General features: G+C 37.4%; 1 protein-coding gene across 3 annotated transcripts in view; it reads right to left on the bottom strand.

Annotated features, from left to right (window-relative positions):
• Positions 1 to 23,617, bottom strand: part of LOC18445598 (Nucleotidylyl transferase superfamily protein) — a 49,782-nt gene extending 26,165 nt beyond the window's left edge. Inside the window, exons 1-7 of one of the 3 annotated variants that reach the window (XM_011629254.3) lie at positions 23,488 to 23,617; positions 23,219 to 23,317; positions 12,817 to 12,901; positions 11,950 to 12,019; positions 5,843 to 5,903; positions 5,681 to 5,734; positions 3,016 to 3,075 (exon numbers count right to left, since the gene is read on the bottom strand). In XM_011629254.3, the coding sequence (XP_011627556.1) occupies positions 3,016 to 3,075; positions 5,681 to 5,734; positions 5,843 to 5,903; positions 11,950 to 12,019; positions 12,817 to 12,901; positions 23,219 to 23,317; positions 23,488 to 23,580 (522 nt within the window). In that variant the 5' untranslated portion in view covers positions 23,581 to 23,617. The remainder of the gene's footprint in view (positions 1 to 3,015; positions 3,076 to 5,680; positions 5,735 to 5,842; positions 5,904 to 11,949; positions 12,020 to 12,816; positions 12,902 to 23,218; positions 23,318 to 23,487) is intronic. The other 2 variants (XM_006855735.4, XM_088854462.1) reach the window with 2 other exon arrangements.
• Between the last annotated feature and the right edge of the window lie 499 nt (positions 23,618 to 24,116).

Consider the following 24,116-nt stretch of genomic DNA (forward strand, 5'->3'; position numbering starts at 1 on the left):
AAAGATATGGGGACTTATGGCCCCACTGAGGGTATGGCATTTAATAGAGTAGACTGGCGGATCAGGATTCGTGTAGCCGACCCCAAATAATTGGAAAAAGGCTATGATGATGATTATATAAATTATATATATTATATAAAATACATATACGTATTATATAAAATACATATATATATATTAAATAAAATACATTATATAATTTATAATATATATAGAATGTACACTATTAATATATATTTATTTTATAGTAGAAAGTGATTCTTGATTATCTGGTTAGGATCAATCTAAACCAATTTATTTTGTATATGATTCAGCATGCCAACTATTAAACAACTTATTAGAAACACAAGATAGCCAATCAGAAATGTTACGAATTTAAAAGTGGGAGAATGTTTTTTACTAATAATTCGATATTCAAAATCATTCCATTCTATATTTCTTACTCCATCAAAGCGTCGGCTTTTTACATATCTATCGTTTTTGGTACCATATTCACTTCGTTTGGGCTTCTATTGAATCGAGAAATAGGTTTAATTATACATATTTTATAAGGCATCCTCTGGTTAATTCAAATCCAAACAATTTGACGTCCGACTCAAGCCTATATCTTGGGGCTTCTTTGGCGACCCTTCAATCACCAAATGATTTGCCGAGTACCTGATCTGGATACCGCAGTTGCTCCGCGACGATACAGACTCGCCCGCTCCTACCCATCACTGGAAAATTGTACAAGAACAAAAACAATCTTTGCTTCTCTCTTGAAAAAACAATTGCATTTCTTTGCATTTGAAGTAATCAAACTATTCCAATTTTGATGCTCATGGAGAAAAAACTGCAATAAATGCAAAGAAGGAAGATCTTGTATCCATTGGTAAAGTTTTAAACCAAGATTTCCAGATGGATCATTAATTTTTCTTTCATGGGGTTTCTCTCTTATTCATATGATTTCTAAAATACATAACCATAAGAATTTTTTAAGTTCAATAACCGCTCCAAGTGCTATTTTAACCCGAAGTGTTGTCACTTCAGATCTTTCGAAACCAAGAAATATAGGCCAGCCTACCCATCCACACTAGAATAGATGGAGTTTTCCAAAAAAACCTACTAATGGAAGAATACCTCCTACAGATAGGAGACATGGGCTGAAAAAAGCCAAAAAAGGATCTTTCGTGTATATCCCTGCATAATCCCGAATGTATATCCCTGCATAATCCCGAATGTGACCAGTTTGTATGTGGACCAAATGATAAAATGCGAGCAAAAGTTCCTAGATTCATGGAGATGGAATATAATGAAATAGAGCCACTTTGAGGTTCCCTATGAAATGAGGCATGGAACAGAGCCACTACGAAGAAGTTCCAGGAGTTATGAAGGAAGCGTCGGGCCCATATTGGTCATGAGTTGAGAACAGGAGTTGAACTCTATGAGATTTAATCTCCCGTTGTTCCTCAATAGCTAAGTGGTAGCGTAATCAGTTGTTAACTGACTGGTTGTAGGTTCAAATCCTACTTGGGGAGATATGACAATCTTACAAGAATAAAAATCATTGGTTTTCCATTTACTAATCTCTATCTTTCACAAAATCGATCCCCCTTGACTGTACAAGAATATGTGAAGCTGAACATGCTTGGAAGTACGGGAGAACGTTCTTTTGCTGATATTATTACTAGTATTCGATACTGGGTCATCCATAGCATTATATAATATATAATATAATATATATTTATATTATATTATATATTATAGATAATAATATATGATATTAATACATATTAAATATATGTTATTTATCATAATACATATTAAATATATGTTATCTATAATATATAAATATCATAGATTATTTATATCTATATTTGTATTATTAATATATATTTGTATTGTACATTATATATTTACATTTATTTTATTAATGGAATTTGTATTATTAGGACAGTTGTGACACCTGTTTTGCTCTATGGGGCTGAATGTTGAGCAAACAAAAAACAATACACCCATAGGAGGACATTGGCCTATGCTAATGCCATGAAGTCTCCTAATAATTACAAGTGGAAGAAGCATTATAGGAGGAAATGGAGTCGGTTATGATGAATGGAACTTGGGAATTGGTGAATGCACCAGTAGGAGTGAAACCAGCATGATGCAAGTGCCCTTTGAAAAACAAGTTGAACTTTAATAGCAGTATGGCTAGACTTGTTGCAAAAATTTAGCCTGAAAAGCATGCCATCGACATGCTCTTGTCATACACAAGTATTAAGACTATTCCTATTTGGGTTACAATAATTCCCTGTCTTGAGCTGGAATTACATCAGTTGGATGTAAAGACGACATTCTTTAATGATAATTGTGCTGAAAAGGTGTATACGAAGTAACCGGAAGGATTCATCAAGGAATGCGATGAACATAATTACCTGTCTTGAGCTGGAATTACATCAGTTGGATGTAAAGACGACATTTTTTAATGATGATAGTGATGAAATGGTGTATACGAAGTAACCGGAATGATTCATCAAGGAAGGCGATGAACATAAATTCTGCAGGTTATGTAACTCCTTGCATGGGTTAAAGAAGCACCCCAAAAACAGTATAAAAACTCATCACTAAATTCTTGCGTTTGGATTTCAAATGTGTAACCAAATCCATTTTTATTCATGAAAATATGTGGGGGTTCTATCATTTCACTTGCACTTTATGCAAATGATATGAGACCAGCTAGCAATGATTTGCAGTTGTTGCATCATGTCAAAAATTGGTTGAGCTCCATGAAAGGTGGCAATGTAGATCAAGCACGGTATGTGTATTTAAAATATTTTGGCAACTTTATCGGCAAGTCTACTTACAAGGGCCCTTACAATGCAAACACAATAAAATAAACCAATTACAATCTAAGGATCCTCACTTGTTGCCACTTAACAAACTTTTTTATTCATAAAAATCAGAAACTTACACTAACGAACATAATAGTGAATCAAGAACATAGGAATCCTATAAAGGAGCTAGCTGCCTCAACATCACCTCTAAAGGACTTTGGTACACCCCACTCCGGTTAGCTCGATGGCACACTGATCTTGATCCCTGCTAAATCCATTTAAGTTAGGAAGCTCTTATGGCAAACCTAGAACTAATTGAGGCAAGAGAGCACATCCAAGATAATCAAACTAGACCGAGGGTTAGGTGAAGCTTCCTACCCTAGTCTACTATTTGGGTGAAGCATTCCAACCTATAAGCTTCCTAGGTGGTGCGTACCACCTATTCTAGAGAGAGTGCAGAGAGAGAAGTGGTTTGTGGAGGAGAGAGAAAAAGAGGTTCATGAAAGGTGTGTTTAATTGAGGGGGTAGAACCCCTTATGTATAATGGTGTCAAGGCCAGGGTTTGCCATTTTATTTGGAATTCAATTTGGACAGTTGATTTCTTGTGATGGCTATAGGAGGAGGGGGGAATGTAATAATTGATACATGTGAGAAACAGAGTTCAAAGATGTTTTCGAGAATGCCATTTTAAATCACATCTATGGGGTGAAAAGAGGCATTTAACCTAAACCCTCAATTCCCTAGATTAACCATCATGATGGAAAGATCTAGAACCCTTATCCCTTAGTATCGTTGACCTATTCTCTTATAATCCAAGAGGAATAGGATTTATCCAATTTATTTGATTTAACCTTATCACAAAGAGTAATGATCCTATGAGACCCTCCCACACCCATGTGTGTAGGACCCCAAAGGATCACCATTAAATTTCGCACAAATCTGCAGAAAAGTTATCACATAAGTGTGGGACTTAACTTTTCTAGATATCTGTGCTAAATTTAATGTTGATCCTTTGGAGTCCTACACACATGGGTGTGGGAGGGTCTCATAGGACTATTACTCTATCACAAAACCATCTAGAAGCTTTTTAATCCTTCTAGAAGACTTATCAAGCTTTCCTAACTTTTCCAAACATCTGAAAACAATAAATCAATTATTTAAGTCAAAAAGGAGTGTGAAAAAAATAGGAAAAGGAGGGGTGTGTTGGCTTATGGAGCCCTAATGAGCCCCACACGCCGCACATCTTGGGCCCTCCCACAGTTGGGCTCTTGGCCACCAGGCCCCACATGGGTCCCAAATAATTTTTTATGCCCCAAACAATTGTCTCTGAAATTTTAATTCCAAAAGCTATTTATTTTTTAATTAAAAAGCATTTTTGAATTAAAAACTCATGATGCAAAAATAAATTATGTAACCTACTTTAAAAATTCATTTTTGTGATATATAGATAAACATGATTACACGACCATTGGATCCATCAAGTTTGAATTAAAAACTCATGAAGCAAAAATAAAATATGTAACCTACTTTAAAAGTTCATTTTTGTGATACATAAATAAACATGATTACATGAGAATCGGATCCATCAAGTCAGGAATATGCAAAATCACATATGCTAGGTCCCTTGGTCCACGGTCTATCTATCCATCAAGGCACTCCACATATGCTAGTTCCCATGGTCCACAATCTATCTTCCCAAACCAACCCGATGGAACATATGACCCACAATCAATCACAGGGGCTCATGATTGATCCATTAAAGTTGGCCAATAAATAGAACAAACACGATTCTAATGTGCGGATTACAGTTTGCCCCAAAGGACGAGTCATGTAAGTTGGCTAATAAATAGAACGAACACGAGTCTAATGTGTGGATTACAGTTTGCCCCAAAGGAAGAGTCATGTCTTACATAGACATGTGCACGCTATTGCAATGGTGTAGGGAGCCTTTCTTCATCACATGTACACATATGACACTAATGGGTTGCTTCCCATAGAATGCAGCTATCATGCCTATATGTGCGGTGGTAATATTGAGGATTTTGGCCCTTGGCCTCACAGGCCACCAACTGCACACATGAAAGCAGCCACCTCGGAGCTAATCCACCCTGGGCATCCCTCTGACGTCAACAAGGGATGACCATACAGACCCTCCATGGTTGTGCCTTATGACAAGGCTAAATGGTTTTAGACTCTACTCTCGGGCCTAGACCACCCAACCCGTGAGTCAACAGGAATTACAAAGCATGCCTTTCTAACCCACATGGACCACATTCCCAAGTACTATATCACCATAGTCACAAGTTTTACATGCTCTCAAGGCCTTTAAAGGCTACAAACCCAACACTCCACATTTGATGTTAAGGACTTGGAAGAGGCAGACTATATCTAGGAATTAATATAATGCGAGATAGAGAATATAGGTTATTGTGGCTATCTAAATCTCATTGCCTCGATAAAGTGTTTAACCAACATAGGACATATGACTGTAAGCCTCTCAGCACATATGAAAATTGGCCAAATATGAAAGACCAATCTCCCACATATGAAAGACCAAGAAGCACACCTCAAATTTGTCCATTAAGATTATGACTTATTACCTTTGTAAGTTTCTAATATAGCAGACTCTCTCCCTCATTTATCTCTATGCTCAAATTTTAAAGGGGTTTTTAGTGCATAGATATTCATGTCTATGGACCCTTGAGAGAAGATTTTTGAATTTTTTGTGTGTAAGTGGTACTGCTTTAATCATATTTCAAACTCAACGGTATTCTGGTCTTTTGATCCATGACAATCTGTGCATCAAGGATCCACCAATCCATTGTCATAGACACATTTTAGTCTTCTTCATGTTTTCAATGTTTACATACCTGGAGTAAAAATGTACTTGAAATCCAATCTTCCTCTTCTCGATCCCTAAGGCCCTACAAAACAACCCCAACAAATTGAGTATTAGATTATTGACATCAAATCCACAAGCTGAACCGATATAAAAAGATTCCAGCTGTGGATAGGAGAAATGATTTGAGTACCTTAATCAAGGTTATTTTAGATGTCCTTAATAGATTCGATGTCCTTGTTGACAAGAAAAACCTATAGAACAGGAAAAGATAAGCAAGCTATCAGACTAGAAAAGGCAAATGTGAGAGAGAATATCCAGTGTTGAAGAGTACGTAGAATATATATGTTATCTGTAAGGCACTTCGAAGTGATACAAGGTTTCAGGCAGATGTAAAATGGAGATGAGGCAAGGCGGTTTTGCTGGCTTGGGGAGTTACAAGGTTCTCAGAAATATTCCACCAAGTTCAAATCAAAGGCAATGTGGACCAGGAGGAAATTGTGGGAAGAAATGGGGGATGCGGATGAATGGGATCTATTTTTAACAGCGGATAAGGTTCAAGATGGACTTATGAGTAAGATCAGCGCAATTGGGAGCCTATACAAGTGTATTGAAGTGCAGGATGATTTTAAAGAGTCACAACAGGTGGGTAAATAGGAGTTGACGAGGGTTATTTCAGATGGCTACAATCAATTACCAGCCTAATTGGGGACATATAAGGTTGAATAGTCTTGAGTTATGGTGGGCTAGTAGGCAAGGCTTTGGTATGGATGGGTAGGAGTTTAGCGGAAGAATAGGTCCATAAAAGATAGGAAATACCTTCTGGAAGCCGACAGTCCAGCAGGATTAGACAAGTCAATGATTTAGTCTGTGGTTTTTAAGAAAGGATTAGATAGCCGCAGACTTCGAAGGTTTAATGTGATTTTTAGGGTAATAAAATAGTATGAGGCTGCTAAGGTCATGAAGTTGAGTAATCGGAGAGAAGAAGAGTTGGGAATAATAGGGTGAAGTTTCAGACAGGTTCTACAGCAGTCATAGGGTCGGTACCCTTCTGGATTTCAGTAGGTCAGCAACAAAGAATAGGTTCAATGTGGAAATTAGGTGCTTGGGATGGTTCGGGACGAGGATGCAAAACAGGTTTTAGGGAATTGAAGCTATAGGCTGAATTGGGTTTTTTCTTTTTTAGGATTAATTGCATACACAACAGCCTGATATTTTCTGGATTCGCAAGCAGGCAAATAACCAAGCAATTTTATTACAAAAAATAAGATGCTTAATGGGTAGAAGATGGTTTGAGAAGAAAAAAGTAGACCCTGGTTCAAGCATTCTAGGATTTGGGTTGTTGCATGGAATAATTTAGAAAGAAGAAGAGATGAGAGAGAAGAATAGAGGTTGCAGAAGGTGGCATAGAGGCGAAGGAGACCAAAAATTAAGAAGAAAGGTTACAATAACTGAGAGGGACACAAGTATTGTGATGGTTTACAAAAACAACTTAAAGAGTCATGAGAGTTGGGCGTTGGACCATCACGATTTTAATAGAACTGTGAAGGGGATTTTTGGTAAAAAAATTATAGAAAGTCAAAGAATAGCTATGGACATAGTTTTCAAAGAATTTAGGTATTTTTCAAAGAATTTAGAGAAAAGGGATATTTCTGATTATTACCCTACATAATATTAACGATAAAGAGTAAAAAATCTTATAAAACTTATTATCTAGAAGATGACGTAACTAATACTAAGGATCACGTGTAAAATAATATTATAATACTCAAGGATGATGAGTCCCTATTTTTACACGCTCCTTGTTTTCTATTTGTTTATTAGCTAGTTTTATGCACTCCTTGTTTGCTATTTGTTTATTAGCTAGGTCACATTTTCAAGTAGAATTATTACCATGTAATGCATACAAGTAATTTGTTAACTTTGGTGTATCAAATCCTTTACATTGGCAGCTTCGAAATTTTTTATATTGAAGTTAGAATATTAAGAATCCCATTTGAATCCCACGAGTTACACATTCAATGTCCTAACTTTTAATATAACGGTATCATTAATCCTTTTCTTCGGTATATCATTGTATTTTTTCCTAAATTGATATTTACCATGTCCTTGTCATACCGTATCCTATAATTTCATTGTGCCACATAGGATACTTGTACCTATATATCCAAGTCCAAGATTTTAGGAAAAGCCGAGTTGTATTTTGCTTCATGTCTCGATATTAGCATTGAGCATCATAGCTCGGAAGCATAACGCACCCTTCTCCACCCTCACCACAAGGGATGGATGGAGTGTGAGAAGAAGGTTCTTTGTATTCATATGGTTGGTTCTATGGTTTAGAGCCACTAGATAATTGTGTAGGGATGTATGTCTGTGTGATGGTGGTTCTTCTTTTTTTTCTTTTTTTCTTGTTTTTTTTTTTTTTTTTTGGGGTTGGGGGGGGGAGTTGGGGTTGGAGGTTGTATGAAGAACTATAAACAGAAGAAGAACGAGACACACCCTATGCTTGTGTTTGTGCACAAGCTTGGGGAGTTGGGGGAGGGGGGGGAAGGTTGGAGAGCATACCGAGCAAAGAAGAACCATACCACATGATGGAAGAAAGCACCATGTTTGTAAAGGAATTAGCAAAGTCTAATTCCTTGCCCAACCTATACGGCGCTGCCTACTGACATAAGGAGAGAGTTTTACACCTAATGAGTCATAGACCCATGTGGTTTCTAATATTGGTAGGCACAATTGCATTCTTTATGGACTCAGCTAAATGAGTGTTGAAGTGGGGTCACTAGTAAGACTTGGGCATTCTCTAGAGTACTCAAGAAACTAGGATAAATTCAAGAATATAGCGAGAACAAGTTACTGTATTGGTTTGTGACAGCCAATTATGGCATCCTATGCTAGAAATATAAGGGTAAGCCACTAAATCAGAGGGAAAGTTGGGCCGCATGGTAGAAAGACTACACATAAGCCAAATATTACATCGCTTAGCATCAATTATGTATCCCTATTTTCAAGGTTATTGTCGGGGTGCTTAAGATCGGGAATATAAAATGTGATTTTCACGAAATGGATTGAGGAGGGGAAATATATTTCATATGCCAATTGGAGAGGAGTTTACAGGCAAACAAATTTAGGACTTCAAACAAGTGAATCAGAAGATGCCCTCCAGATGGTTAGCTAATGAAGAGATTGAGACAGAGGTAGAAATTCTTGAGGATAATGCATTAGTAAAGGAGGCAAATTTTGTGATGGCAGATGGGGGAGACAAGGAAGCCATTTTGAAGCATTCGGAAGTGTTTTTTTTTGTTTGTTTTTTTGGAGGCAAACACGGGAAAAAAAAAACAGTAGACGAAAGAGTGCTAGAAACTACAAGAATAGAAATGACATATCTAGGTGCCAAAGATAATAGAGATCTTCAAAAGGAATGAATGAATTTATGGGTCTCTAAGGACATTTTTTAAGCAAAGGAGATGAGCAACTCCTCATGAGAGGCCAATAAGATCCCCATCATGGTATAAAGTTTGGAAGATTCAAATAGTGTCATGATATGATTTATGGCCAAGATGGGCCCCATGTTAGGAAGATAGATCCTCTAGCTTCTAAAATTTGGTATAAAAGAGCCCTCGGCAAGGTTATTTTACTGGCTACTGTTTTAGTTTAAGACCAATATTCAATGTAAGGAACTGAATATACATTTCTTAGGCAGGTAGAATAAGCAGTGGAACAAATGGATCAAATGATGCTATAATGCAGGATTACAAGGAGAGCATGTGAAAGTGTTCTAGTATTTTCTCAATTCTCTTAAGTGATGCCTAATAAGTCACATGGTTCTTGTTGGGGTTATATGGCCATTTAAAGGCCTTATAAGAGCATGTAAAACTATTATTATAGTGATATGGTAGCTCCAGAGGAAACGTAGTCCGGATAGACGGTGTTGCATGATCCAGGGTGGACTGTGAAGCATCGTTGATGCTGTGACTCACCTGAGTTTGGATGGGCTATGGCTCAGGCTGATGTCTAAAAACCCGTAGCCCTGTGAATTTGTGCACAACCGATTAGGGTTTCGACGTTGGATCATTCCCTTGATGAGGTCAGAGTTGTCCCCAAGGTGGTTGGTCAGGGGACTAGGTGTGATCCCTGTATGCGGTGATTAGCCAGAGAGGACAAGGGCCAAATCCACATCATTACCAACGCACGACATGTACACTAGATAGCTATCCGGGAAGCAGCCCTTTGAGTGAGGGTGGGTGTGTTGTGTACATGTGTCGAAGAGATGTCTCCCTACAATATTGCACTGTGTTGGAAGGACCCAGTTATTGTGCTAGAATGGGGTCTGGACTTGTCCTTAGGAAGGAACCTGTAATCCATGGGCTAGGATCATGTCCCCTTCATTTATTGGCCGACATTGGTAGTCCAAACATGAACCCCTATGAAGGGCTCTGGGTCAGTTTGAGAAGAAAGACATGCAGTTCCCAGAAAGGATGGAGTCTTTAGTATTTTTGTGATATTCCTAACTCTATGGATCTAATTTCCATCAAATCTTCTTAAATAAGCTTAACTATGTTTTAATTATATTTTAGATAAGTAAAATGAATTTTTAGGCCTCTAGATATTTTATTTTAGTGAAAAAAACATTTTAAATAAATAAACATCAAATTTTTGGATTTATTTAATTCAGAGAGAAAATATTTATTTGTTTTCTAAAATTATTTTTATTTATTTAAAATTCACTTTGGGGCGTGGGGGCCCATTGGAGCTTTGGGCCCAACACATTTGAGCCCATAAGGTGGGGGCATGGGCCCCACATAGCCCACCATGTGTGGGATGCCCCACATAATTCATCTTTCCTTTTATGTATGGCTTGTGATGGAATTAGAGGAAGGTTTTGTGAAATGAAGATTGATTGCTTTAAAATCGGAAGGTGTAGAGATTGATTGAAATTTAATATGTAAATACATAATATTTTCTCTACACAAATATTTGATAGAAATAGAGTTATGAGAACTGAGGAATGATGTATCTAGCTCATTCATTTAATCATGATGGTTGATCTAAGGAATGAAGGACTAAGATCTCTTCACCCCACAGGTCTCCAAGATCTACGGTCTAGATTAAAACTCACAATGGTGGCAAAACCATAGCCTCCTCTATATAAATATTTTCTATGATGGTGTATTCTCTACACTTGTGAAATTGGATTGGCCTCTCTCTCTCTCTTCCATTGAGAGGTATCCCCCACTCTCTCTCTCTCTCTCTCTCTCTCTCTCTCTCTCTCTCTCTCTCTTATTTCTATCTTCTAGTTAGGGTTTTGAGTTGCTTTTAGCCTAGAGTAAACCCTAAGGGGTACAATCAAGCCACTAGAGGGTGGCATACCCTAGACCAGATGGTACTTGTGTTATTTTCTTGTGCTATGAGATTGCTTCCATCCTATGTCATGCTCTCAAGAGGTTTTGCCTAGGTTTCTCAAATTATGAGAAAAGGTTAGGACTAAGATCCCAAGTTCTATTGGTGGAGGAGACCCGGTGTGGGGTGCACGAAGTCCATGGAGGTAACCTAAGGCAAGGTATTTGGTATTCTAATTGCTCCAAGTTTCTTGATTCTTCATGCATTGTATTTTTGTTTGATTATAAAGAATTGTAATGGATACAATAGGAGATCCTAGAATATATTTGGGTATAATTTTTTAATGAAGTTGTAATTTTGGACACTTGTAAGTGTTCAAGCCGGTATGAATTAAAAAAAAAAATTAACTGTACATACTTGGCTAGATCACATTGTCCATCTTTCACTTCTGTCCATGCATACATCAAGTTTAAAGTAGTGAGTGTTCTTTCATATGGAATTTCAATCCTAGCAACTATGTGGAGGTTATAGCCAGAGAGAAATGGAAATATCATCAAGAGTAGTAAAAAACAATACAAGTAATTAAGGCATCAACACGGATGCAGTCACTTGGATAGTTTAAAGATGAAGAAGTCCCAATATTGAACTACAAATGATTTGTTTTTTCTTTTGTTTTTTTTGCTCTCATGACTTGTCCATGATCTATCATGTACTGAAAAATTCATTATGTAAGTAATGCTGCAAATGAGGCAGATCTTTGATAGCTCCACTAAAATAGGCACGATTAAAGAGGGCTTGAGTTCATGAGACAGCCACCATGAGACCAGTGGGGTAGACGATATAGTCTATAGACACAACATTTTTCCCTTTGACTTATATTTAAACAACCCATTATAACAAAGAGTAAGCTCTTCAATAGTTGATAAAAATAAAAATAAATGAGGAAAATCTAGGCAATACCGATGGTCCCCGTGCTTTGGATGCGTGCTAGCCAATGACCCAGTGAATCCAATCCCCATAACCGGAGCACCTATCAAATAGAATATTATTGTAAGAACAATCTGACTAAGGATATGGCCTTTGCTAGAGCAGAATGGTGGAATAGGATTCATGTGGCCAACTGCAAATAGTTGGATAAGGCTTGGATGATGATGATGATGATGAAGAACAATCATAATCTGAGTAAATTTTATTTTTTCTGTTCAAAATATTCATATTTTCAGTAAGTGATCGTGGCTGTTGTTCATATGAGCTCCAATAAAAAACCTCCAGTTTACTCTGTATGCATTCTTTTCTTCTTATAACTTGCTTTAAAAATTGTAAAACATCGCTACCAAATCAAACACAAAAACATTTTTAACTTACTTCTTTTACTGATTATGATATAAGTTGTGAATGCTGGTGACTCACTCTGTATATCATATATGATACTAGTAACCCAACATTATCTTTGACAATTTCAGAAAGATCCAAATTAACAATGGAAAAGTTTCTGCAAGATAAACTTAATGCTTCTTCCATTTTTAAATGAACATTTAAACATATAACAAGACAAACGTAAGTATCCACCTCTAGAAAATAATCAATGATATTTTTATTTTGCAAATTTTTCAGTAAAAAGTCAAGAATATGAAATTATTAACTAGCATGTATTTGGAAAAATTAAACCAGGATGTAAAAGGAAGCACAAAACCCCCACTAATAAACCTAAACACACATATGCATAGACATGCAAGAGAGATAATATGATATATAAACCATGCAGGTACTTTCTCCAAAGAGGAATTTAGCAATGTTTTCATACTAAAACTCAAGGACAAGTCAAACCTATTTTAGTAAGTTTCAAAGCACGATTATATGCCAGCAATGCCATCTCCTCTGCAGTTTGTTTACTAACGAATGCTGCAGGAACCTGCAAATGAGTCAAATGTGATACATGGATGTCTCAAATCATTTACATACTTTTGGGGGAAGTTGCATAAATATTCACAAGTGAAACCATAAGTTAATGGAGAGTTTGTATGTACACTTGGCCAAGAACAAACACTACAAAATCATGTATATCAACTGACAAGGTACACTACCAGAACAACAACATGCTAGACCAGTTCTTAACCTAAACAACAGAAACATCGGTACACCATTCCTTCATCTTTGACAACTTCTTGTTTTAATAGTGACAAAATTAAAAAAGGTCTAAAATTTCTTCCATGGAGCCATCAAATACATCGGTTCTACATTTATAGAACATATAAAATAGCATAGCATGACTCCTTGGAATAAAACAAGAAGAAGGACTACCTAAAAACTTCCAATGATTCAGATTTGAACTGATATTATATGAACAACGTAAAAATTGCTTTTACTAGATCTCATGATCAGTAAAAGAAATGACAATACCATTAATTAATCAAAGCAGGTCACAATTATCTGAAGCAACGAAGTTGACCATGCTATCCTCCTGAACAACCCACAGGATCTCCAACAGCAAAAAGATACAACATTCTATCAATAACCACGTTACTAAAAGCCTACTAGACAGCCACTTCAACCTCGTATTGGCCAAACCAGTCCCTTGTCCGGTCCAGCTAGGTCCTCAGATTGGTGGAGATAAAAACAGGTGGTTGGAGCATAAGAATTGTCCAGTTGGTAAACTCCATCACATTTATCCAACCTCCCCAGAACCAGCTGGCTGGTATATAATTTTAGAAGATTCAGCTAGAGAAGAAGGGGCAAATAGAGGTCCATCCATATTGCATTCGTAAAGTGATCGGCAGCCCAAAGCCAGTTCAACCACATATACATAATAAACTCAAAATTCATGAATAACTAAACATAAAAAAATAAAAATACTATAGAAATCGACCTGTACCTCATGTTTTGAATGGGTGAACCAGCCTGTGGTTCCCATGGAAGGATATTATATATTACGAAAGCATGTCATCATTTGTAGGAGGAAAAATACTTATATTTTCCTTAGAAATAAAGACAAACATAAAATATCTTTGCCTGAAGGATGGCAAGAAAACAAACTGAAAAAGTGAAAATGGATGAAGAATGTTGTAGAAACCTAAAATTGATGGAATAAACCAACTACCCTCTTGACTACAAAACTATATTGGAGGAAAAAGAGAATGGAACTAAGTTCACATTCATGGGTAAATATGTGAATAGCCGACCCAAATAGTTGTGATAAGGCTCGGATGATGATGATGATGGGTAAATATGTGAACAAATGCATTGTTGATTTCCACATCGTTCTGATGATAGTCTTGTGTATATGACTAATGGAGGAACTAGAGCATCTACATCAAGTTGTGGACATTTTGCATCATAAAAACCCTCAAAAAATGTTATCAAGAGGCAACATAACTGTTGGATAAGATACTTGAGGCTACAATGGCAGCCAAAGAACAGATGATACTGGGACAAATCAAGGGAAGAAGCTTTGCAATAATGCTAGGCAAATTCCAAGGGGGGATCTTCCTTGGATAATGGAATGCCCTGTCCATGTCACAAGCATCAGATACGGATAAATGGAAGTTTATCAAGGAAAAAATTGGAATAACATGACCAGAAGATACAGATGGCCTGTAGGTACCATAAAGACTGCAAGTGAAGGTTTATCTATCAAACAATGGAGGACACCTTGAGATAAGTAATGCACCACAAGTTCTACTTCTCCAAAATATTATTCAAAGACATCAACCGTGTGCCTTCAGCAGTTAAGTCTAACATAGTATCATCCAAACTCGGTAAGTCAAATTTATGAAGAGAGGATGCTCATATGTGCTCAAATTCCAATGAAATTCCCATTGACATATGGACCAAATGAGACTCTTTATAATACTCTTCAAGCAGCGTGGCATAAGCAATAAACAATATATGTATGAGAGACTGCACCTCCTCATTCCGCTTCAACAAAATGAGGAGGGTTTGCAGGCTCAGTCCTTGTCGAGGTCAGATAGATGCCTAGTGGCCATTAGCCGGGAGGAAGATATACCCCAACGTGAGGTGAGCGGTTTGTGATGGTATGAGCTAAATCCTCAACAATTTCCACCCCACGATATGTGCATATGATAGCTGCATGTATGAGAAGCCACCTCCACGAAGAGGACGTGCGCATATTATGGCGCAAACACCAGAAAAGGTAAACTTGTCCTTGGGGGGCCCTGAAATCCACTAAAGCTACGGTTTTGTCACCTATTGGCAGCTTTTACGAACCAATCATTGGACAGTGTTAAATGGACACTGACAAGGGTGTCATGTCTAGTACGTATCTTAGGGGTCTAGTGCTTCAACTTAAAAACCCAGAACGGTCGTGACATGCCCGTACAATTTTTTTATATATAAAAAATAATAACTAAAAGTAAAAAGAATTTTAAAAATAATAATAGATTTGAAAGGTCACAAATATAAAATTTGAAAATATAAATATACAATAAAAATAAAAATGAATGTTTTAATTCTTTTATTTTCCAAAATGTTGCTCTTTAGATCTCATCAATGATTCTGTCTTTATAGAATGTAGGTAAAAATTATTTATAGTTGCTTTGATATAACTATTTTACATAATATATTGATCCTTAAAAGATGTAAGCTCAAATCTCTTAGAAAAAATTATATTTAAAAAACAGACTATTTACTTTTAATAAAATAACTATTTTAAGCCTTTGGGACTATGTTAACATATTAGTCTATGTGGAACCATATTTCTTTGATATAGTACGTGAGCAATGATTCAAAAAGCGGACCGCCCAGTGCTTAGGCGGTCCGAAGGTAGCTAATCTGGGCGGGTGCCCAGGCCCAGGGCTTACACCCCTCCCAAGGGCGGAATTTCGATAAAGGCAATTTTGATCATTATTTTTTATTTTTAAGGGCCAAAATTTAGGGTTTTAGATTCATTTGAACCCTAAAACTTGTTGGAGCCAATTTTAGAGATAGAAGGGCCCCAAAAATCTAGTTTTTTTTAGGATCGAAGGGTTTCTCAAAGTTAACAAAATTGATCAAAACATCACCCAATGATATTAGATTTACTTTTTGATGTTTGGCAAAGCTATTAGGGGGGCTTTTAGAAAATTTTGGGTATTTAGATGCATCTTTGAGGTGGAAGATTGAAGATTGAGCAATCAAACTCAAAGTAAGTGATTTTTTTTTATTGCTTTAGTAATTTACATTATTTTTTAGATATGTTCTTTGGGATCTAATAAGAGTGGTGATCCTGGTTGGAAATATGGCTATAACCAAGATCTTAATGATAAAAATTGCATAAGATACAAGTTTTGTGAAAAGGACACAAAAGGGGGAATAAACCACTTCAAGAGACATCTTGTCGGTATCAAGGGGGATGTTGCCTCATGTAAAAAGACTCCTGATGTTGTTAAAGAGGAAATAAACAATTTTTTGAACATGGTGAAAATGAAAAAAGATGAGAGATTTGCCTTTATAGCAAAGATTAGGTCTGGGGTTCAGATCAAGTTTGATGATGATGATAGTAATGAGGAAAGGGAGGGATGTCAAGAGGTTGAGCAATCCATTATTAAGGGAAAGGGGAAGGAAGTTATAATTGCTTTTGGTTCTGGGACTAAGAAGACTCGGGTTAGAGGCCCTATGGATAGTTTTTACCTCGGCCTAACCCTGAGGTTGCCAAAGAGAAAACAAAAAAACAAACCACCATTGAAAATAGAATCAAGAAGGAAGAAAAAGATAGAGCTGCGTATTATCTTGCTACATGGTTTTATGAAGCGAGCATTCCTTTCAATACCGCTCGCTTAAGCAGCTTCTATGCTGCGATAGAGGCAGTTGGCCAATTTGGCCCTGGGATGAAACCCCCAACCCCATATGAGCTTTCAGAGCCTTTTTTAAAAAAGGCAGTGAGTGCCAAGAAGGAAGCTGTAGAACTTAAGAAGGATGCATGGGCTCAGTATGGGGTTTCTATTATGACTAATGCTTGGAGTGATAGGAAGAGAAGAAGTCAGATGAATTTGCTTGTGAATTGTCTTGCAGGGACTGTCTTTTTGAGGTCTATTGATGCCTCTAATCATATCCATGATGCCCATTACATATTTCAAGTGACAAAGAAGGGAATCAAGGAGGTTGGGGAGCATCTTGTTGTACAGGTTGTCACAAACAATGCTACTCCTAATGTTGCTGCATCTAATTTGTTGCACATAGCTTATCCTAGAATCTTTTGAACACCATATGCAGCACATTGCATACACCTCATGCTTGAGGCTCTTGACGGTTTAACCGAGATATCAGGTGCAGTGAAAAAGGCCAAGTTAGTTACAAATTTCATTTATAGCCACCATCTCACCCTCAGCATGATGCGTACCTTTACAAAGAAGAAAGAGATTGTGAGGCCTGGGGTCACGAGATTTGCGACTTGGTACTTATCCCTAGATAGCATACATTCGAGGAGAGTGCAGTTGAGGCAAATGTTTGTCTCAGATGAGTGGAGAGCATGCAAGTGGTCTAAGAATCAGGTTGGGAATAAGGTGAGAGATATTATACTTTTTAAGGCTTTTTGGAGAGAGGTGAAGGGCGCTCTTAAGGTATTCTTTCCTCTTGTTAAAGTCTTTCGCATGGTGGATAGTGACAAGTCTTCTATGGGCTACATATATGATCCTATGGAGAAATACAAAAGAGAGAGAGCCCAAAATTTCAATGATGAAGAAACCTGCTACAAGCCTGTTTTTTAGATTATTGATGAGAAGTGGGATAGGCAGCTACATCGACCATTGCATGCAACTGGTTATTATTTGAACCCAGCTTGTTTTTATATTGACAAGGATATACAAACAAATGACATAATTATGAATGGATTTAATGAGTGTGCAGAGGTGCTAATCCCTGATCCTGATATGCAAGATATTATATACGCTGATGAGCTGATAAATTACACGTGCTCATTAAAGTCTTTTGGAAGTCCAATGGCGATGAGGCAAACGGCCAAAATTGATCCAAGTATTAATAATATTCTTAAGTTCATCAAGTTCAAGTAATCAAGTAATTCTATTATTTATTTACGATTTTATTCTATATCTTTGCAGCCCATTGGTGGAACCAACATGAGTTTAATTCTCCAAATTTATAAAAGTTGGCCATTCGGATCTTAAACCTAACCACTTCTGCATCCGGTTGTGAGCTCAATTGGAGTACTTTTGAAGGGGTAAGGCCGTAAGGGTAATTTATATAATTTTATAAATAATACATGAACCATAGATATTAGATTTTAATTAGTTTCATACTATCATTTGACTTTGTTAGATTCATACAAAGAAAAGGAACAGGCTTGAATCAAAAAGGCTCAATGACCTAGTCTATATCAAGTACAATCGATTCTTGAAAGGCAGGTTCAATAAGAGAGATAAGAGAGACCCCATCAGATCAAAAAATATGAACCATACTATGGAGTGGTTAGTTGATGATAATGACGTCGAGGTGCATGAAGGATTGACATGGGACATGGGACATGGTCATGGATGCTTTAGGGACATCAGCTCCCTCCTACGGCCACTAAATCTTCTGCACAGAGAACAAGGATGGAGGATATGTTTATGGAGTGTGTGCTAAATGCTAATATGTAGTATAATTTGAATTATGTACTGCAATACATATAAATGATACTGACATAACTGCACTGCAAAATCCTTATTTGGATTCAACTGGGCTGCCCAGGTTCTGAGCGCCCGCTTAGGCGTTGGGTGGCCTGGACCCCCCAGGTCGCCTAGCGCTTTTTGAAACACTGTACATGAGAGAATAAACATTTAGTACTTTTGATATTTGAATCCGATATGACAAATATAAACGAAGAGCCTTCATTAATGTTGATTGTATTGGCCTCTTAGGAATCCCATCATTTCTCAAGGGTGATTGTCTCTTACTATTTTTGTTTAGGATATCTATTATACTTGTAAAGTCACAATTGTTGTTGATTGTTTGACAGTTAGTACTTTCAACACCAGCGTAGAACATCATGGGTTTGAAACCCATGAACAATAAGAATCATGAATCAAAGTAATGTCTATAGTCAAACATGCTTACTAACCACGTCCGAATGGCATATCGACAAAATTTATTCCTCGACATATATGGAATATGTGTTGGACTAGTGTCGAAGCATGTCGAGATGTCTACATGTCGACAAGTGTCTTAAGTGCCACACATGTTGACACGAGATACAAAAGCAAAATTGGAGTGTATGGGTAACACTGTCAAAGGCCCAATGCTTATGAGACTATGGGGCCATTAGTTATGCTACGTCAGATTGAAAACATGATTACAGGGGTAACCAGAGTAAAAGTGCATTAGTATAGCTGAGAATCCAAAACAGAGGCACCTATTTCTCATCTAATATTCTTTAACAAGATCAAAAGTCTTATTTTTATAAAGGCAAACTTTTGGATATTTTCGAGATTTTTAGATAATTTTTCTACAAAATGAACAAACAAATTTCAAAAGACAAATTAGAACACAACATGTGAGCCTTAGGCACATGTGAGGCCCAAATGGTCAATGGGCATCACTAGGCCCATGGGTCCCAAGTTATGCGTCCATTTGGGGGGGGGCGGGGGGGCATGCCCCAGCCACAATGTCCCACCGATGATGATATCATGCAGAGATCATCAACCAGCTATCCCACACTATTTACTTTCCTATGTTTGAACTAAAGTGAACTATGAAGGGTTAAGGTTGTAATTGGGTTCAAGAGGGGACAATTGTCACAAGTCCTTGACACATATGTAAAGTAAGCAATGTTCCAAAAAAGTCACGCCGCACTTAAGTGGCCGAGGGGTTCTAGGCCTCCCAACGCCTAGGCAGGCACCCAAGGATCTAGACGGCCTAGGTTCAAAGGGACAAAAGGGTGACCAGTAATCTTGTTTTAGGTCTGGATTTTGTAAATGCATTTTTTATAATTCAAACAAAAAAAAAAGACAAAAATGCCCCACCAGATGAAGATTTTTGCATCTAAGAGGGCGTAGTCCCCTGAGCGGACCGCTTTTTGAATCAATGAAAGTAAGATTTTGATTTCTTGGGACACTCATCTCTTGTGATCTGAATACATGTTGAGTTAGTCATCCAAACCCTATTGGATGACTAAGGGATACAGGTGCAATCCCAACCCATGATTCATGTTAGATGATCAAAGATTGGATAGCTTGATTTGGAGCCTCTCTTCACCCTATAGATTACCATTATCAATGGCCCACATTGCTCCACCTTAAGAACAAAATTATAGACTCCAATCCAACCGTAATTCGACAATATAAATTGGGATCATCTGTACCCCCATTTTCTTCACGCTCCAAGCTATTGTTATGCTGCCAAATTTTCTCTAGACTCTCTCCTTAGCCTCCATGCCACCCACACTTGACCGCATACTCTCTCATGGTCTTGGTGTTGTGATTCCTTAACCTTCGTTAGTGCCCATCTCAACCTACACTATACTACTACTCTCTCTCTCTCTCTCTCTCTCTCTCTCTCTCTCTCTCTCTCTCTCTCTCTCTCTCTCTTCACAACCAACCTGGTCTGCTTCTTTTAAGCTTAACCATGGCTATCCCAAGCCACACTTCTGAATGTAACTCTCACTTTGCCCATAAAATCAGTCACCATTAGCCTTTATTGTTCCCCACTTGTGTTGGTCATTTTGGGCCCCACAATGGCATTCTATGCATATGCTAAATTCACTTGGGTGGTGTTGAGCACCATTCCTCAAAAATTTTGGCACAACCAAGTAGGAGAGTTCTAGCGCATCTTTCCAACATTGTCTCAGCCCATTAGAAAGCGTTGGAGAAAGGACTATGGGGTTCTCCTTGGTGCTTCCACGGTTAGGAGCATAAGGAATGATCCATGCTCTATCGAAATGTGTGATCCAGTATGTACAAAGTCTTAATGAGGTAAACCTTAGGCAACTCTGTTCTTTTAGCTTCCCTTGCTTTTGTAGTCCTGTTTATGATATTGCATGTGAGCTCATGCATTGAAGTTGAAAAGAGGTCTTATGTCATGTGTTTGATGTATATCTTGTGTTGTAATTGAGGTGTAAGCAGTCTTGTAAATGTACTCTCATATCGCTTAACGAATGGAATGTTGTGTTGAGGTATAACAGTGGAAGCCCTTGGCCTTCACTTGAGATGTATTTGACTTTGTTTTAAGAAACAAAAATATGAATCTTGTTGGAATTTTCTGTAAGCGGCAATTGTAAATAAGTTTTGTCAAGTTGTTTAATGAAAAATTAAAATACAATATGACAGTTAACACAACCTATATGCCTCCTCTCAGAATTCTCAACATGCATATGTGTTGAAGATACTAAGAAGAGGATTATACATTTCAATTTATGAAATCAACTTGAAAAATAATACATATACATATAGATAGATACAAAATAAAGGGCCCACCTCAAATTCTCTTATATACATGTGATGCATATATGGTCTGCTACCTAAACAGAGATCCTAGGCACTCCCATGGTAGGGAGCTTTAGCCATGGGTTGATCCCAAGCTCCGGCTCTTACACTCACTCATGCTCCCAACATCTAGGGACAGAAAATAGGCCAAAGGTCCCTTTCAACAAATTTAATCATCATCATCATTTGAGCCTTATCCCAACTATTTGCAGCCAGCTACATGAATCTTGTTCTATCATTCCATTCTATTAAGGGTTGTACCCTTCGATTAGACCATAAATCACTATATCTCTTTTCACTACTTTCATTCATTTCCTTTTAACCCTTCCCCTTGTCTTTTTAAAGCCTTCCACTTGAACCAACTCACCTCTTCTAACCGGTATTGTTCTAGGCCGACATCCCATATGGCTAGCCACCTAAGTCTACTTTCTCTCGTCATATGAGTCACCCCTAAGTTCCTCGGATGTATTCATTTTGAATTCCATCCTTTCTTGTCTTGCCACTCATACATCTCAACATCCTCATCTCAGCTACATTCATGATAGGAATATGTTATTTCTTAACCAACCAACATGTTACCTCATAAAGCACGGCTAGTCTTAAGAGTTCTCCTTTAAAATTTCTCCTTCAGTTTCATTGGTATGCAGCGATCACAAAACTCCAAAAGTACATCTCCACCTCGCCCACCCAACTTTAATTCTATGTGCGACATCTTCCTCAATCTTTCAATTCTCATAGATTATCGACCCCAAATATAGAGAATAATCTCTTTTAAATACTTTTGAGCCATCAATCTTAAGTAATTATGGCAGCGGTGAGTTACTCAGGCAAGTCGAAGTAACTTGCTTAAGGCCATCCTTGTTTAAAAAATAAAAAGAAAAATTTAAAAAGAAAAATTTACTATATAATAAAAGACTTACCTATTCTTTACACCTTGCGTGACACAATGCTTTGGTTTGTTGTGATAGGCATCTCCCAAGAAGTCTTGGGATAGAGCCATGTCCTTTGCATATTTTTTGAAAAATTAAATTACATATTAAAAGGAAAAGGAAATGCATTTAAAAGGAAATCATGGTAGCAAATAATTTCCAACCCCAAACATAAGGGCCACAAACCTTAAACAACAACCAAAAAGACGTCTGTATTTTACTGAAGTTAAAATGAGCATAACATTACTTATAATATAGGTGTACAACCTACTGGGACTCACCCATAACTCGCCCAAGTCCCAGTCAACTCGAGCGATTCACAGAGCATTGGTTTTTTCCTACTGTGCCGTTCAGAGAAAAATCTCAAAGCAAAATCCCCATTCACTCAAACACAACACAATAAAATAAAAATAAAAGCAAGCATCATAAACTAACCAAACAAGTATCTATAGTAAGTACAACAATCGCCGATCGAAGCCAACCATTTCCACTAACGACAACTTCCATCTCAAAATCAGATTCTCTAACGCCATAATAACATAATTCTATAATTTTTAACCAAGGTCTATCTAATCAAAGAATAAAAATCCACAGTAAGAGTTCAACAAGTCATTGAAATCACAAGATGCAGATAATAAAACAAATGCACCACAAACACCTATAATTCACTCCAATTACATGCTCAAAACAACACAAAACCAGGTCAAACATGAGACTAAGAAACACCAACCCGAAAAAGCTTATCAATTATATGAACCCGTCCATTGTAAGGGAAAACAAATGCATCAGAAACACCAGTTACTCCGTAAAAATAAAGGAGCAAAACAACCTAAAACCAAACCACCCAATAGAAAGATAAGATTTTAAATCGAATAAAAGAAAATCCGGCACCTTTCCCAGCAATTGAGTCATGGAGAGGCGAGAATAAGGCACGAGAGCCTCAAGGACGGTGTTCGAAGCTCCGGGCAACGATAATAGCCATCCAAGGGCCTGAAAAAGTTTTACATTGGGTAAGAGTTAGCCGGGAAAAACTCATCCATGACATAATAGCGCCAGAAAAATACATTTTCCGGCCCAAAAAGGGGCAGATGGTCTAGTATACAGAGTTAGAGAGAGAAAATCGAAAAAATTGGAGAGAGAAAACGCGAGAGAAGAGAGACCTGAGATGCCCCGCCAGATACAAAGAGGACTGCGTGCATTGGTGTGGCATGGATGGCTTCTACAACGGCTCGGATCATGCCTTCTGTTGTCATCTTCTGCCCACCTCTACGTAAAAACTTCTCTCCCCACCAGGAAATACCTTGCTCTTGGGAATTTTGGTATTAAATCTCCTTGTTCCAGAGGGCCGATGAAAGAATTTCAAACCAATGTATAGTATTTTGAGCTAAGAGATATTACACTCCCGCTGGAGTATATTGCAAGATTTACTCCCTCGGAGAAAACCCCAGGATTAATTTTTAGGACTCTATATTTTGGCAACCTCAGCGTAACTAAAAATATCCCAAATTGCACTCTTTATGCACTTGAAAAAAAAATAATGTAGCCTGAAAAGATAATGTCTTAAGATTGAATATAAATAGACACTGCCCAATTTTAGCGGGGTGACATGTAAGTGCTAGAAAACTCTGATTTCAATTTCTTTTAGAATAATCATCTCGTTATTCTTAGTGGTTCTCATTGTAAAAATCCTCGTAAGAGGGACTTTTAACATAGGGAATAGATGTACACTATGATCCTATGCGCTCATTTCTTAAAAATATAGTTTTATAGTTTTATGGATTTTAATTAT

The sequence above is a fragment of the Amborella trichopoda genome, chromosome 12 (genome assembly GCF_054954075.1).
Source record: "Amborella trichopoda isolate Santa Cruz 75 chromosome 12, AtrichopodaSantaCruz75HAP2 v2.0, whole genome shotgun sequence".
Classification (NCBI taxonomy): Eukaryota; Viridiplantae; Streptophyta; class Magnoliopsida; order Amborellales; family Amborellaceae; genus Amborella; species Amborella trichopoda.